The sequence below is a fragment of the Labeo rohita genome, chromosome 25, assembly GCF_022985175.1.
Source record: "Labeo rohita strain BAU-BD-2019 chromosome 25, IGBB_LRoh.1.0, whole genome shotgun sequence".
NCBI classification, from domain to species: Eukaryota; Metazoa; Chordata; class Actinopteri; order Cypriniformes; family Cyprinidae; genus Labeo; species Labeo rohita.
The window spans coordinates 14087101-14104447 of record NC_066893.1 but is presented as its reverse complement, the minus strand read 5'-3'; the positions used below and the strand labels follow the sequence as shown (position 1 = coordinate 14104447).

The following is a 17347-nucleotide window of genomic DNA, read 5'->3' as shown; positions in this document are numbered from 1 at the left end:
TCACATGATCCTGATTTGCTGCTCAAAAACATTTATTATTATATTGAAAACAGCTGAGTAGATTTTTTTTTCATGTTTTTTTTTTTTATTTTTTGCTGAATAGAAATTAAAATATATTGAATAAAAATTATACTGACTTCAAGCTTTTCAATGGTATAATATTACAAAAGCTTTTTATTTTCACATAAATGCTGATCTTTGGATCTTTCTATTCATCAAAGAATACTGAAAAATGTATAAAATCTAAATATTGATAATAATAATAATAATAATAATAATAATAATAAAAGGTGTTTCTTGAACAGCAAATCAGAATATTAGAATGATTTCTGAAGGATCATGTGACACTGAAGACTGGAGTAATGATGCTGAAAATGTAGCTTTGGTCACAGAAATAAATTACATTTAAAATATATTCAAATCGAAAACAGATATTTTAAATAGTAAAAATATTTCAAATTTTTAATGCTTTTGCTGTACTTTAGATTAAATAAATGCAGGCGTGGTGAGCAGAAAATAAATCTTACTGTTCAAAAACTTTTGACTGGTAGTGTACATTATGTAAATACAAAATTTTATTCTGGATGTGATTCATCACGATTAATTGATTTGACAGCAAGTAGTATTTTATATGACAAATAAAGACACAGACAGTACATGTTTGTATAAATAGCTTTATTCACAGAATAAAATAATTTTGTATCATTTTAATTAGGCTTTGAAAAAAATTTTCTTATCACATAAATGTGTATCTATACACATTAGTTACAGAAAACAAATCAATGAGTCATTGTTTCGGAGTCGCTGAGTCTGTTTCTCTTTCTTTCAAGCCAAAAAGTTCTGTTCGCAGTTCTCCAGGTTTTGGTGGAACTTCTGGAATGGTCTATAATGTAAGAAAAAACATTGTTTATACTGTACCTACTGTTTCCAGTCAACATGAAATCAAAATGTACTCAACTTGCTTTCATAATGTACATTCCTGGACTTATTAAGAACAATTCATTGGTGCATGCAATTCAATCAATCAACCAAATCAATAAAACAGCTGAATTGCAGAAATAAAATAGGTTGCAAACTGCAATTCACATTTACAGATAAATGCACAAAAAGCACAAAACCTGACATGGAAACTTACTAAATCAGGACGGTAATACTGATGCACAACCTGTGCGCCGGCAAACATTGACAATACACTGGCTCCAAACATCTTTAGATATCTTGGCCACGATACACCTGCTGGCATCCTTAAAATCAGCTGGTTGACAAATGTCCTGCCAAACAAGGACACAAGAATTGCGGTTCTAATAGTGCTCTGTTGATATAGAGTGTGTTCACGACACGTCATCAATCGGCCATATTGGTGACACTGAATGTAAACAATGCTACTGAATTATACTGATTATGAATGCTGGTCAGTTATTGTCATGTTTTGGGCTGTACTAATTGGTCAGATCAGGAAAAACATTTGGAGGACTATAAACTGCCAAAAGCTATAACAAATCAAGGAGAAGAGTGCAAAAAAACTGAGGAACACAAGATGTTTGTGGTTGGCCAAATTGAACCAGGATTTCCATCTCAAGAATCTTGATAACATTTGTGTTTGTTCTTATTTCCAGTCAGGTATGTGAAATATTAGGGTAATATCTTAATTAATACTACTTGTACATATCTTTACCACCTATTAACTTTAGTTTCTTAAATTATTGCGCCCTTTTCTGCTTACTAAGTCCTTCTCGATATGATTTAGCAGCTTCCACACTTTTTTTCCATGATTTAGACAGCATAAATTAGCAGAACAATGTATTCAGTAGTACATTAACCAAGCAATTCATGCTGTTGTTTACATCTGAGTATCTCCAATATGGCCGCGCATCCGGGTAACTGACCAAATCATGACGTAAGTGCAAAGGAAATGTAGGGTTATGTTAATCCATTACCAGCAATTAAATTATTTACTACAACAACATCAACAAATATTATTAGATTATTTCTAAAATTATATCAAAATAACAACAAAATGACATCTTCAACACAGCTAATCTACATACAAACTTTCATATAGGTCAATCAAAGCTTACTTGAATGCATCTCAAAAAAATAAATAACGAACAATTAAGCATTTCATGTGACAAAAACAATTGAATCACTTTTTGCTGTAAGGTCATTTCACCACTGCTAGCTGTCTTAAACGTAACGTTAGCGGCAAATGAAGCATATGTGCTGTTATATAAATATAATAGTGTTATAATTCACATTAAGCAGAAAAAATCTGGAGATACATATAATATACTAACCTTGTTATGTTATAATCGAAATAACATCACAGGTTTGTTGCACGACATTCAACAGTAAAGGTTCTTGTTACATGTCTCACATGTTCGCTTGAAGTCTTGTGAATCACTTTTATCATAGGGAGAACTGAAATGAATGATTTGTTCTAATTTCACTTAGAAATTGATGGAAAAAAATGTAATGGATTAAACTAAAACTTTATAAAGACTTAATTGAACACTGGTAATTTTATGCACAGCATAAAATGCGTTTTATAAAAACGTATGAAGAAAAAAATAAGACCTCCCCTTTGTAAATAATGGTTTAGCCCAACAACGTGAAGCCAGTCAATAGAAAAACTAACGTCTTGTTGTATAAAAGTGTGGATTTAAGTTCGGGACGAATGCTAGCTCATATCAGTGTTTTACAATGTTATTTTTTTTAAATCGATGTCTATAATAAATAGATAAAAATGAAAAGCCTTAAATCCACAAACTATGTAATTGTATCGTTCTAACTTGTATTAAACCAGAGACTTTTATTTTGAATTTAGCCTTTACCTTTGTTGACATTTTTATCTACACCGGCTTCATTCATCATGTGTAGCATCATTTAGCTCTACTTTTCTGCACTAAATACTCAAATGTGCCAGACAAGGTCTGAAGAATATATATGACAGGTAAGATTCATAATCCTAACGCAGAGAAATATATCTGTATGTGACGAAACGAGTGATTTTAATGCTTGTATTCGGTCAGTGGTCCACACACAGCTCTTAGCTTATTGAGTGTAATGAGCTAGGTAGCTGCATACTACAGTGTTGCTCATAACTGAGGTTGAATGATTATTAAAATACGTATGTTTCTAGATAAAATGAGTGTTTGTATTATCTTGTGACGTTTAAATGATAATTGAAAATGGGACAGTTGTAGCAGAAGAGATTAAACAAAGGAAGGTGTGGTTTACCAGCTGGCATATCAGTAACATAAACATGAATATTAATCTATTAAAGTAAGACCACCAATTAAGATGGAAGAAAGGCAGTATTCATCTCTGACGGCTCCTATGGATTATCTTCAGTACTGGTGAGTTTTGCCCAGCCTGAAAAGATCCTGTGTATACTGTGTATACTCCAACAAATGCTCTCAAAATGAGATATGAAGGTGTATGCTAAAAGTGTAAACACTAGCAAAAAAAGATCAGAATATTTCCCAATCTTTTCTAGTAAGTGCAGTGTTTGTTTTTGTAATTGTGTTTTCTCAGGTACCAAACCAATGCTCAGCAGTACCAGGCAGAGCAGGTGCCGCAGCACCACCAGATGGTTAATGCCACCCAATATGCCGAGGACAAAATCATGACTGATTTAGCTGTGCATCAAGATCCATATCTGGATCCACCTCAGCAGCCTCATCAACTCTATGCCCAGCCACCAGGTATGATCTTTTCCAGCCTCACGGTGCATTTAAATGGGATGTTTTGTGCAGTCCAACTTAGTTAAACATTTGGTTTGCAGCCCCTCCGACAACTCCAGCAAAAGGAAAGAAAAGGGGAAGGCCTCCAAAAGGGGAAGGAAAGGAAAAGACAGAAGCCGAAGAGTCTGCTAAGAAAGCAAAGAGGACGTTAGATCGGTTCAACGGGATGTCAGTGGAGGAAGTCATGGCAAGAAAGCTGCCAGACGTCATCACGCATAATCTCGACATGCTGATTGTAAGTTTCTGTTTTATATAGTCAGCAAGATCTGTTTTTATTTTTTTTTTTATAAATTCTGTACAAATGTATTAATTCAATTATTTTAAATGTATTTTCGATTTATACACTACCAGTCAAAAGTTTTTGAAAAATACGTTTTTTAATTTTTTTTTTTTATTCTCTTTTCTCTTCTTACCAAGCCTGCATTGACTGATCCAAAATACAGCAAAAGCAGTAATATTGTGAAATATTTTTACTATTTAAAATAACTGCTTTGTATTTGAATATATTTTGAAATTTATTCCTGTGATCAAAGCTGCATTTTAAGCATCATTACTCCAGTTTTCAGTGTCACACGATACTTCAGAAATCATTCTAATATGCTGATTTGCTGTTCAAGAAACATTTATTATTATTATTATTATTATCAATATTTAAAACATTTTTTCAGGATACTGTGATGAATAGAAAGATCCAAAGATCAGCATTTACTTGAAATAAAAAGCTTTTGTAATATTATACACTATATTGTTCAAAAGCTTGGGGGGTGAAATTATAGAAATTAATATTTTTATTTAGCAAGGATGATTTAAATCGATCAAAAGTGATGCTAAAGACATTTATAATGTTACAAAATATTTCTATTTCAGATAAATGTTGCTCTTCTGAACTTTCTATTCAGCAAAGAAACCTGAAAAAGTTATTCTCAGCTGTTTTCACCATAATAATAATAATAATAATAATAATAATAACAAGTTTTTTTGAGCAGCAAATCAGAATATTAGAATGATTTCTGAAGGATCATGTGAAACTGAAGACTGAAGTGATGATGCTAAAAAATCCAGCATTAAAATCACAGGAATGAATGACATTTTAAACAGAAAGAAAACAGTTGTTTTAAATGGTAAAAATATTTAATAATTGTACTGTTTTTGCTGTACTTTGAATCAAATAAATGCAGACTTGGTGAGCAGAACAGACTTCTTTACAAAAAAAAAAAAACTGTTAGGATTAGTACATTTATTTATTTATTTATTTATTTATTTTTAAAGTTTCTTATGCTCATCAAGGCTGAATTTATCAAAAATCCGGAAAGAAAACAGTAATATGGTGAAATATTAAGTCAAAGTAATATAACTGTTTTCTATGTGAACATACTTTAAAATGTAATTTATTTATGTGATGCAAACTTGAATTATCTATATATAAAGAGTTTATTTGCAAAAAGATAACTAAATTCATTAAAAATTAATTACATTTTTTAAAATTATTTTATTATGTGGTTTTTATTGTGTGTTATTGTGTCAGCTGTATTTTTTTAGTTATTTTTACTTAATCAAAATAACCCAACTTGCAGTTGCATTGAGATTAATTGGAATGCACAATGAAAAATTATATGTTATAAACTGAGTTATCTGTTCTTGTCATATATACTCTTCATATATAATATATGTATATATATATTTTAAATATTTTTGTTTGTATAAACTCATTGCTAATTTTACAGATCGGCATCAATCCTGGACTGTTGTCAGCCTACAAGGGACGGCATTATCCAAATCCTGGGAACCATTTTTGTATGTATTATTCATAATGTACTGATTTCTTCTTTGTTAAGGATGTTTATATATTTATGCTCGTCTTTTGATTGTTTGTCGAATGACTCATAGGGAAGTGCTTATTTCTTTCCGGGCTGACCGAAGAACAGCTCAACCACATGCACGATCAGACGCTACCTGAACGCTACGGCATTGGATTCACCAACATGGTGGAGAGGACTACACCTGGAAGTAAAGACTTATCAAAGTAAGACTTTAACATTAAACGGATAGTTCACGCAAAAATGAAAATTCTGTCATTTACTACTCACCTTAATGTCGTTCCAAACCTGTAAGCCCTTCATTCATCTTCAGAACACAAATTAAGATATTTTTGCTAAAATCTAAGAGCAGTACGCATGCCTTGTGGTCCTCTCGTGAACAAGCGACGAAGACTGACACGAAAGAGAAGAAATTGTTGAATGAAGTCAGTATTTTTTTGTTTTCTTTGCACACAAAAAGTATTTTCGTAGCTTCATAAGATTACCATTGAACCACTGATGTCACATGGACTATTTTATTATTTTATGGACTATTTTAAGTCTTTACTACCTTTCTGGGCCTTAAACGTGCCAGTCTATGCAGGATCAGAAATCTCTCGGATTTCATCAAAAATATCTTAATTTGTGTTCTGATTGTGTTCATTTGTGGGTTTGGAACAACATGAGGGTGAGTAATTAAAGACAAAATTTTCATTTTTGGATGAACTATCCCTTTACAATTATCCTTAAAAATAAGCTTTATGCCTTAATTTGATGTTTAGTCCTAAGAAGATGCTTAAAGTGAATATATTTGAAAATCTTGATTGTTTGTTTGCAGCAAAGAGATTCGTGAAGGTGGCCACCAGCTTTTGGAAAAGCTTCAAAAGTACAGACCTTTAATCGCTGTGTTCAACGGAAAATGTAAGTCGCCAATTTGCTGTTGATTTAAGTCTAAACTCTTATTTATGATGCAAGTTAATCCTGTTTGATTTTTCAGGTATTTATGAAATATTTTGCAAGGAGATTTTCGGAGTGAAGGCTAAGAACTTAGAGTTCGGATTGCAGCCTTACAAAGTGCCAGAAACAGAGACGGTACAAGTTTGTTTCTTAATAGTTCAATGTTCCTGTTTATAGTTGCGTGTTCATTAGATATGAGCTTCTGTTGTCTAGGTTTGCTATCTGATGCCATCATCAAGCCCACGCTGTGCCCAGTTTCCTCGCGCTCAGGACAAAGTGCACTTCTTCATCAAGTTAAAAGAGCTCAGGGATCAAATGAAAGGAGTGGTGAGGACTCAAGAGGTCCAAGAGACAGACTACACATTTGATGTGGCTCTGGCCAAAGGTAAAGAGTTTCACAGTTGAAAACAGTTTTTGTGCTCTTAAAAAATTGTTAACCAACATCGTTTATTCTAGAGGATGCCAAAAGATTGGCAATCAAAGAAGAGCAGCATGACCCGGGGTACGAGGAAACCTGTGCACATGGATCACAGGGGCAACCACAGCAAGAGTTTGGGCTCCATCCTTCTACAGATACAGGTATATAAATATTATGTACAGAAAGGATATGAACAGTATATGTCAGATGCTTGTAATAATGGTCAAACATCTCTAGACCAGGACAACCGGTGGACAATGCAGCCGTTTGCAGACCAGATTCCAGACATCAGATATAGCAACAACAACCGAACAGCCTGAGAAAAGTAGTTATCGCACAAAGACTGTTGTCTACACTGTTACGTACTGAGAAGGACCAACTAAACATGTTTTAAATTGTTTTATTTAATATGTTTTGGCTGTTTCTGAATGATTGATTCTGAGTTGTTACCTGAATTATTTAATGTATGTGATTTCAGTGTGTGAACGTGTGAATGAACATGAAATGTGAGACTTTCTGATTGAGACATTTGTTCATTTTGTGCCTCTATTTTGATCCTTTTAAGGAAACTTCAGTCATACACTACCGTTCAAAGGTTTGGGGAGTGTTTTTTTTCACTTTTCAGCAAGTATGCTTTTTAAATAAATGCTGTTTCTTTGAACACAAAAAAGTTTACATAATTTAATGTTTAAATAATAGGAAATATTACTTGAGCAGCAAATCTGCATATTCGAATGATTTCTGAAGGATCATGTGACACTGAAAACTGGAGTAATGATGCTGAAAATTCAGCTTTGCATCACTGGGATATATTCCATTTCAAAATATATTCAAAAAGATAACAGTTATTTTAAACTGCAATAATATTTCACAATATTACTGTTAATGTTACTGTATTGTAGGTCAAATAAGAGACTTTTTTTTTTTTTTTTTTTTTTTTAAATCTTACCCAAACTTTTGATTGGTAACGTATTTCCCGTTTACTGAAGTTATGCGTTTTTGTGACATTTGGATTTTTTTTATATATCGTTATTTTATTTCAGTGCAACAGATTTCTAATGCAAACCACGGCTGGACTCTGGAAGACGTTTATCACTGTGCATGTCTTCAGTGCATGGATTTATAGTAGTATTGCAGATGGCATGCTCAGTCCCACATTATGGTGCTTATTCACTCAGTTTACCTCATTTTGAATGCCATTTTTAGACTTTTTAGAATTGTGTTTTGTTATTTTGCATCAGTGTGCATACCTGTTTAGTACCATTTATACTTGTTTTGTTACATCGTAATAATCCAGCTTCATTTTTGCTGTGAGAATTATGTACTATGTATGTCATTTTGTAAGTTGTATGTTATTTTTTTATATGTAAGTATTATTAATGGAACGGTTTAAGGGCCAAATAAAAGCAAAATGTGACCCTGGACCACAAAACCAGCCATAAGTGTCAATTTTTCGAAGCTTTCCATTGATGTATAGTTACAACTATTTGAAAATCTGTGGGTGCAAAAAAAAGTCACCTTTAAAGTTGTTCAAATAAAGTTCTTAGCAATGCATATTACTAATCAAAAATTGAGTTTTTATATATTTACGGTAGGAAATTTACAAAATATCTTAATGGGACGTGATCTTTACTTAATACCCTAATGATTTTGGCATAAAAAATTTAAAAAATATATATACCAGTGCTACTCAAGACTGGTTTTGTGATCCAGGGTCACTTATGAACAAAAGCAATGTGTATTAGTTATTGTCACAAATAGAATTAAGATACAAACCTTACTAATACGCGATAATAATCTTCTAAATGTTTTACGTTCATTTACAGCAATACCAGGTGCAAGTGGGCACAACTAGAATTTTTACTTATGATCTTTATTTTGATATTCACTAAACTGGAAACAGGCATTTCTTATTTATTGAAGCGCAGCCAATAGGAAGCACGCTTTGAAGCGTTTAAATGTCACTGGAGACGGATGTCGTACTATTAACTTTAGAGGGGAGCACTTTTTCACCACAGTACTGAAATTAAGATAAATCTAATAACCCGCGATACATTTTTAGTTTTTACTTTTCAAACACATATCAAAACCCTAAATTTTAATTTCTTTGTTTTTCTTTTTACGTTCAACGGAAGAAAGAGACATACTGTGTCCATCCTGTGTTCAACACACCCCTAGAATTGGTGCTTTGGTACGGTCCACTGTCAAATTGATTTCTCGCTGTTGGTCTCGTCTTTGTTGCTTTCGCCGGTTTTGTTCCTAAAACGAGAAAATTCAACATTTCAGTGGACTATCGCTCAAATCATATCACAACGGTATGTATTCATTTAACAAATAAGAGCTTAATTTGACTAATAACGCTGTGAAAATGCATTTTATGTCGATAGAAGCGCTCTGCAGAGTTAGCTAGCGACCATCATTCATTGTACTCAATGAATTGGCACACTAGGCCAGTGTTAGCCGAACATGCTAACAGTATCACGTATATTGTTTTTTGTTTATGAAAAATAAAGAATCGTAGCCATTTACCTGCATTTGACCTGAGTAATTAATATGTAATTACTACATTTAGTTTAGTTCGCTCAGTACCGCAGTTTAAACTAACGTTATTGGATGTGGCAAAATAGTAACGTTAGTGTGTTGGATGATTACGTGGAGTGTGTTTAAAATCCAGTCCACCGAGCATTATCTGATCTGGTTTATACACTTAACCCAGACTAGACTGGATATGGTTTTATATTCACTAAATTAAGGAATGCATTTATGTATAATTAAACCTATGCATTATAAACTTACAGTGTAATCTATAAATAAGATACAAGTAAAAGGGCTGGTTATAAATATTCCCCTGTGAGAATATACCACTGAAATTGCTGTTGAAATGAACACAAATATTGATTTATTTAAGTAAATCCCGTAGAGATGGATGAAAGGCTCTATGGATCTTTGCCTCATGCCCCCTCGGAATACCTCCAACAATGGTGAGTGTGCCCATATGTCGTCAATTGGCGCCAAGATTAATTACGAACCCACTGATTTTATGATGCTGTTATTATAACATTCAGCATTTTGGTGTGTTTTTGAATGCTACTAACCAGTCTGTATCGCCATGCACGAAACAAACCAGCTTACATGAAGAAGAAACTGCCTTGGTGTTGCCACTTGTGCTTGTTTTGAAAACGGACGTGTTCCTGCAATTATTAATATGCTCTCTTTGCAGCAAAAATAAGATCCTGGGTGTATTCATGACTTGACTTCTCAAATGATATAGTTTGACTCAGTATCACTTTATGAAAGGTGCACCTGCTGTACATAGGACAATATCCAATGCAAAGTAGATGTAGTGTCAATTAACTGATGTATAAAAATCATTTTTAGTTATTAAACTATATTTTATACATTTATTTTAAAATATTACACATTTTATAGTCATAACATGTATTATAGTTTAATAATTAACTATAATGTATCATTACTATTATTATGGCATAAGCTTTGCAATCTAAATGATTGCAAATGTGTTTTTATCTTTGTTTTATATTGGCTAAGTCTTTAGTGACATGTAGAAACGTTTTCTAGTTATTAAACTATTATTTAAAGTTTGACTTCATACATTATTTAAATGTGTTAAAAATAATATAGAAATATATAAAAATGCTATTTTTATTTTTATACATTATTGTAAAATATAGCTAATTTTATAGTTATAAAATCAATTATGGTTTATTAAGTATAATTAATAAACCACTATTATTATTGCCATTATATTTACGCAGAGTCTTGAAAGTCTTTATGTTACTTCTTAAGTGTTTCTTGTTAAGACTTTAGTGTTTAACTTGTATGTTATTTTTTAATGATAAACAGTATTTTTGTTTATCTTAGTTTTGTTTTGTTTTTTTGAAAAAATATTATAGTTATACAATACACTTTTATTAATTATAATTAATACATCATTAAAGGGACAGTTCACCCAAAAATGAAAATCACCCCATGATTTATTCACCCTCAAGCCATACTAGATGTATATGACTTTTTTTTTTTTTTTCTTTCAGACGAATACATTCTGAGTTATATTTAAAAAAAAAAAAGTCCTGGCTCTTTCAAGCTTTATAATGGCAGTGAATGGGTGTTTAGGTTTTGAAGCCCAAAAAAGGTCATCCATCCATCATAAAAAGTACTCCTTACGGCTCTGGGGGGTTCTGAAGTGAACCGATGCATTAATGTAAGAAAAATATCCATATTTAAAACTTTATAAACTGTAATCTCTAGCTTACGCCAACTGCCGTACGCGCGTTCACAAGAGAGTGGCGTTCCAGCGGATGACGTAAGACGTAGTTGAGGATTTGTAAAGAAAAATATCAGAGGATTTCAGTAAAAGCCAAGAGGAGACTGGTTTTCCTTTGCTGTAAACAAAACTTGGTTCTTGCCAGACTAGCATATTCTTGCCAGAGCTAACGCTACATCTACATCCTACGTCATCCACTGTAACGCCACTCTCTCGTGAACATGTGTACGACAGTTAGCGGAAACTAGAGATTACAGTTTCTAAAGTTTAAAATACGGATGTTTTTCTTACACAAACACATTGATTTGCTTCAGAAGGCCTTTATTAAACCTCTGGAGCTGTGTGGAGTACTTTTTATGATGGATGGATGCACTTTATTGGACTTCAAAATCTCAACAGCCATTTACTGCCATTATAAAGTTTGGAGAAGCCAGGACATTTTTTTTTAAAATGTAACTCCGATTGTATTTGTCTGAAAGAAGGAACTCATATACACCTAGGATGAGTAAATCATGGGGTAATTTTCGTTTTTGGGTGAACTATCCCTTTAAAATAGGCCTTTTTCTACAGAAGTTAAAGTTGGACTGACAACTCAGTCAGGCCTTGTTTTATTTGTGAACTAGGGTTCAGTCAGCACAGCAGCATCTGCAGGCCCTTCAGGCTCAGTATCCTCACATGGCTAATGGCAATGCTGGCTTTATGATGGAGGGACCCAGAGAAGATGGAGGCATGCAGCAGATGCCTGTACACCCAGAGGACGTCGCCCAAATGGACCCTGCAGCTGTACAGAAAGGTAGTTAATCAGGACTACCATTAGAACTGAGCTCAGCAGGCTGAATGTTCTCTCATGTAGCTTTAAGTAAGTCAAAGTGTTTTTTTTTTCCCCCCATTTAAGCTCCTGCTAAAAAGCGAGGAAGGGCAGCAAACAAAGAACCTAAACCCAAAGGTGAACCTCGAGCCAAGCCGGGACCCAAACCCAAGAAAGCTAAGGAGGATAAGGATGCCCCGCCAGCTGAAGGACAGGAGAAGATTGATGAAACCTTTAAGAAAGTCAAGAGGAAAGTCGATCGCTTTAAGGGCATGTCGGAGGAGGAAGTCATGAAGAAAACACTGCCTGATATTCTTACCCCCAATCTGGACTATGTCATTGTAAGCTTTCACGTTTTTTGCCTGAAGTTGCCTTTTAACGATGAAGAATGTTAAAGCAAAAATGGCACTGAACCCAACTGACTGGAATGAATCTTATTTTTATGATACAGATCGGAATTAATCCAGGGTTGATGGCGGCCTACATTGGAAGATGGTTCCCTGGACCAGGAAACCATTTTTGTAAGTAAACTTCAATTCTACTAATTTTTAACTTTGACATCACTATTGTTATGTTTTAATGTAAAATATATGTTATCGTTGTTATTATACTGTTTATTTTATTTATATTATTCCTATTAGAAATGTATTGTAGGGCTGCCAAATCAATTAATCATGATTAATTGCATCCAGAATAAAAGTGTTTGTTTACATGATTTATATGTGTACTGTGCGTATTTATATGTGTTTATATATTTAAGAAAATAAATATATATCAAAGTATATATCAAAGAAATTAATCTTGATTAATCGATTTAACAGCCCTAATGTATTGTTGTTTTTAATGTATTAACATTCTAATGGTTAATATATATTAATAATATAAATAAAATATTCTGATTTAATAGAAATAATTAAATAATCTAAATATGATAAACAATAATATATCAGTTTGCTTATATTCATAATTTTATAAGGAACTGTTCAAAACAGTTGTTGACACTATTATGTTTAAATATAAAGAGATGTTTTATGTTATATCTTTATTATTGTTAATAATATAATACTATTATTATTATTACTATAATTATAATAATAATTATTAAATTAATTAAAAAATAAATTATTATATTAACATTTTAAAAGGGGCTTGTTTACACAAATACAAAAATATTTTATGCAATTAGAGTTAATATTAATATGATGATAATGTACACTACCAGTCAAAAGTTTTTGAACGGTAAAATTTTTTGTTTTTTAAAGAAGCTCACCAAGCTTGCATTTATTTGATCCAAAGTACAGCAAATTCTTGAAATATTTTTAATATTTAAAATAACTGTTTTTATTTAAATATAAATTTAAAAATGTAATTTATTATATTATGCTTTAAATTGATCATAGGTGATGATAAAGACATTTATAATCAATAAAAGATTTCTATTTCAGATAAATGCCATTCTTCTGAACTTTCTATTCATCAAAAACCTGAAAAAAAGTCTACTCGGCTGTTTTCAACAACAACAACAATAATAATAATAATAACAATAATAATAATAAATGTTTTTGAGCAGCAAATCAGAATATTAGAATGATTTCTGAAGGATAATGACTGGAGTGATGATGCTAAAAATTCAGCATGTAGAAAACAGTTATAGTAACAATATTTAAAAATTTTACTGTTTTTGCTGTACTTTGGATCAAATAGTAGAAGAGAATTCTTTAAAAACATGCAAAATCTTACTGTTCAAAACTTTTGACGTAGTGTAAATACAGAAATATTCTAATATAAAATAGCGTGAATAATTATATTGAATAATATATTTAAAAAAAATAATAATAAATATATATATATATATATATATATATAATATAATTTTTTATTAAAAAAAATATAAATATATATAAATATATAAATATATATATATATATATATATAATTTTTTTTTTTCTTGAATGTTTCAATTATTAAACTATAAATGTTCTTGTCAATCTTTCAGGGAAGTGTCTATTCCTGTCTGGATTCACAGAGAAGCTGCTAAATCACATGGATGATGATAGTTTGCCTGAGAAATACGGCATCGGCTTCACAAATATGGTAGCGAGAGCGACACCAGGAAGTAAAGATCTCTCTAGGTGGGGTAGACAGTCATTCTTCTTTCATTCATAACTGGAAGCAGCGATGTTTCTCTAACTTGTTTTGCTTGTATCTTCCACAGCAAAGAACTTAGAGAAGGCGGTAAAATCTTAGTGGAAAAGATAAAGAAATTCAAGCCACTCATAGCAGTTTTTAACGGAAAATGTAGGTATTCAAACACCAGTACAGAGTGCAAATTGATAGGAAGGCGTGCATTTAACAATTACATTTGTTTTAGGTATATATGAAATGTTCTGTAGGGAGATATTTGGGAAGAAACCCAAAACGCTTGAATTTGGCCTACAGCCTCACAAGATTCCTGACTCGGAGACGGTAAGAAATCAATTTTAGTTCAATGCATTAAAAAAGCAAAACTCTGTCAGATCTGCATATTACTGTTTTCTAGGCGTTGTACCTGATGCCGTCCTCCAGCGCCCGCTGTGCTCAGTTTCCTCGTGCTCAGGACAAAGTGCATTTTTACATCAAGCTGAGAGAGCTCCGAGACGAGCTGAAGGGTGTTGCGAAGCCCAAGGAGATTGAAGAAGTTAACTACACATTCGATCTTGGCATGGCCAAAGGTACAAGCACACAGTTTATGATTGCCCTCCTGATGTACACAGTTATGGACTGTACTTGACCACTTTATCGTCCTTCTGCCTTACAGAGGACGCTAAGAGGATGGCCATCAAGGAAGAGCACTACGATCCTGGTTATGAGGCAGCGTTCGGAGGAGCTTATGGAGAACCGGCACCCGAAGGAGGCCAAAGCAATGGATATTGTAACTTCTCCGCATCTGAGGAAACAGGTTGGTACCATCTGTGGAACACAAAAGACATTTTAAAGAATGTTCTTGTGCATACAATGAAAGTCAAAGGAGGTTTAATATCGATTTTGTGTTCAAACCTTCAGCTGAGAAGGCACCGACGAATCCAAACGCGGTTGGACAGGTTCAGGACGGTCAGTGGATGACGCAGTCTTTCGCCGATCAGATCCCAGACATCGGCAACTCTTCTCAAGCCCAAACCTGGGGTGTATGAGGAAGGAGCGTTGTAAGGGACTTCAGACGAAGCCTGACGGTTCCTGTGCTCTTCTAGAGATGCTGTGCCTCTTATATTCTCCGAATCGAATCTAGGAGTCTTCAGGGGCATTGATTTCTTTCTCCTGTGCGTTGCTGTGACAGTCTGTTACGTTATAATTTCAGGAACGATTTGAGGAACGATCACACAAGGTGGCCCAACTTGCACAAGGAGAATCCAACGGCTGCTGTGCTTTTAAAGAAACTGTACCTCTGAACTTCAACTCAGGGGCCTTTGATATCTCAAATGCCTCTTTATTAAAAAAAAAGAACAGTTTTTACAATGAATTTCAATTAGGCGTTTTAGGAGTTAGTATTTCTATGGAATTGGAGAGTATACTCATCTTTTACTTTAATGGTTTAGAGTCATCGACGTTATTTTCAGTAGTTTAGTGTACGAAGTTCTGAGCACTGGTTTATTGCATTATGTGATATCAGGGACTGATACTTGATTTGTTCATAAGGAGTGTTCACGATTTTTTCATTTGATATTTTAGATGGGACATATTATGTGTAACTACCCATGTCTTTTTAAAGTGCACATTTTAAAGTTCATATTGCAGAATCTGTAAGAATAACATTTAAATAATGTTTTGTTACTCTCATAATGTGACAAATTAGGTCTTTTTACATGTTACAAGGACTCTACCATGATGGTTTTGGGAATTTTTATGATGCCACTGCGAGACAAAGTCACAGTTACTGGTGACTGTACATTTGAAATGTCTATAAATGTGTTCCTTATGAGGAAACATCAGCATCACTGTTTAAAAATGTACACAACCACCTCTCCTCCTTCAGTACTGTAAAATACAATACAGTATGACTGTTTATCTAAGTGAACTAATCCTGAACATGCCATAATTTATCGATTTTTCCACATGCTCTTACTTGGTGCTATTTTTACTCTTTCTGTAAACATGATTATCTTTTTTGTTCATTAAAATACAATTATGCTAATTTCTGCTTGTACATTTATTTCTATATTAGTATTCAGTATTATATGAAGAGTTCAGATGCAAAAGCCTCAATCCATCTGACATATTTCTTTAAAATTAGCATTTCTTTAAAATTAGCATTTCTTTCTGGCTACTTTGTATAAGTTTCTATGTAAGTACTGGTACTTCTGATTGGGCTGAGGCTGGAATTTAGCAAGTTTAAAGTAAAAGTATTTGATGGACGTATAATATGTGTCAGGAGCATTCACTCCGTATCATTATCTCATTTTTGACCGAGATGGCTTTTAGGTGGCTTAACTCTTCATATACTATATCTTAGTGAGAAGAACGTACAAACTGGTAGAAAATCTTGAATTGTATACCGCAGGTTGAAGCCACCAAAAATACCATGATATTTAGCTGCTGGAATGGAAATTTTGCCAGGGGACCCCACTCGAAGCGCAAATGGGCTAGTTTTGAGAAGCAATTTGGCGGGATTTGTTGTGAAAACCTGGCAACCCTGCTATGTGCAAAAAAAGCTTAATAAAATTATGGTTGTTAAATAATGACTTTATTAAATGAATCTTCCACATCATCGCTGGCTGACACGGAAAAGAGAAATTTAAATAAAGTAGTTGCCGTGGGGTGTTTTTCATGTCCGCAGGTTGAAGCGACCCCCAAAAATGTGATATTTAGCCACTGTAATACAAATTTTACCACGGCAACCCCACCAAAAAACGTGTATTTTACCCCCCGGAATGTAATTTTTTACTGGGGGACCCCACTCGAAGCGCCATTGAGCTGGTTTTGAGTAGCAATTGGGCGTGTTTTGTTATGAAAACCTGGCAACCCTGCTTTGTGCAAAAAAAAAAAAACATTCTCGTAGCTTCATAAAATTGCAGCTGTTGAATAACGACTTTATTCAATAACTTTTTCACGTCACCGATGGCTGCCATCTGCTGAGCAGAAGTAAAGAATTTGAATAAAGTTGTTATTTTTGTTTTCTTTGCTCCAGTGTTGCCAAGTCTGCGGTTTTCCAGCGGAATTGAACTGTTGCCGCAAGGTGTTTTTCATGTCTGCGGGTTGAAGCGACCCCAATAATGTGATATTTAGCCCCTGGAATGCAAATTTTACCAAGGAACACTGCCAAAAAAGCATGTATTTTCTTTTTGTTTTAGTGTTGCCAAGTCTGCA

At 33.4% G+C, this 17347-nt stretch overlaps 3 protein-coding genes across 7 annotated transcripts; 2 read left to right on the top strand and 1 right to left on the bottom strand.

The window, feature by feature from the left end:
• Nucleotides 1-658: 658 nt before the first annotated feature.
• LOC127156736 (protein brawnin) lies at nt 659-9229 on the bottom strand. 2 transcript variants are annotated; one of them, XM_051099766.1, is made up of 3 exons: nt 9062-9229; nt 1136-1271; nt 659-883 (listed from the first exon to the last, which is right to left on the bottom strand). In XM_051099766.1, the coding sequence occupies exons 1-3, from the start codon at nt 9193-9195 to the stop codon at nt 788-790; spliced, it is 366 nt and encodes a 121-aa protein (XP_050955723.1). In that variant the 5' UTR covers nt 9196-9229; the 3' UTR covers nt 659-787. The 2 variants fall into 2 exon arrangements, with proteins under 2 accessions (XP_050955723.1, XP_050955724.1); XM_051099767.1 differs by lacking the exon at nt 9062-9229 and adding an exon at nt 2295-2449.
• tdg.2 (thymine DNA glycosylase, tandem duplicate 2) lies at nt 2509-8622 on the top strand. Of its 2 annotated transcripts, XM_051099764.1 has the most exons (11): nt 2509-2950; nt 3284-3356; nt 3535-3704; nt 3785-3978; nt 5468-5537; nt 5631-5766; nt 6378-6460; nt 6537-6631; nt 6710-6881; nt 6953-7075; nt 7152-8622. In XM_051099764.1, exons 1-11 carry the CDS (start codon nt 2944-2946, stop codon nt 7232-7234), a joined length of 1206 nt encoding a protein of 401 aa, XP_050955721.1. In that variant the 5' UTR covers nt 2509-2943; the 3' UTR covers nt 7235-8622. The 2 variants fall into 2 exon arrangements, with proteins under 2 accessions (XP_050955721.1, XP_050955722.1); XM_051099765.1 differs by lacking the exon at nt 3284-3356.
• Nucleotides 9120-16175, top strand: tdg.1 (thymine DNA glycosylase, tandem duplicate 1). 3 transcript variants are annotated; one of them, XM_051099759.1, is made up of 11 exons: nt 9123-9229; nt 9823-9895; nt 11823-11992; nt 12095-12348; nt 12459-12528; nt 14004-14139; nt 14223-14305; nt 14379-14473; nt 14547-14718; nt 14805-14945; nt 15050-16175. In XM_051099759.1, exons 2-11 carry the CDS (start codon nt 9837-9839, stop codon nt 15175-15177), a joined length of 1308 nt encoding a protein of 435 aa, XP_050955716.1. In that variant the 5' UTR covers nt 9123-9229; nt 9823-9836; the 3' UTR covers nt 15178-16175. The 3 variants fall into 3 exon arrangements, with proteins under 3 accessions (XP_050955718.1, XP_050955716.1, XP_050955717.1); XM_051099760.1 differs by having other exon boundaries at nt 9135-9229; nt 9835-9895; XM_051099761.1 differs by lacking the exon at nt 9823-9895 and having other exon boundaries at nt 9120-9229.
• The last annotated feature ends 1172 nt before the right edge of the window (nt 16176-17347 follow it).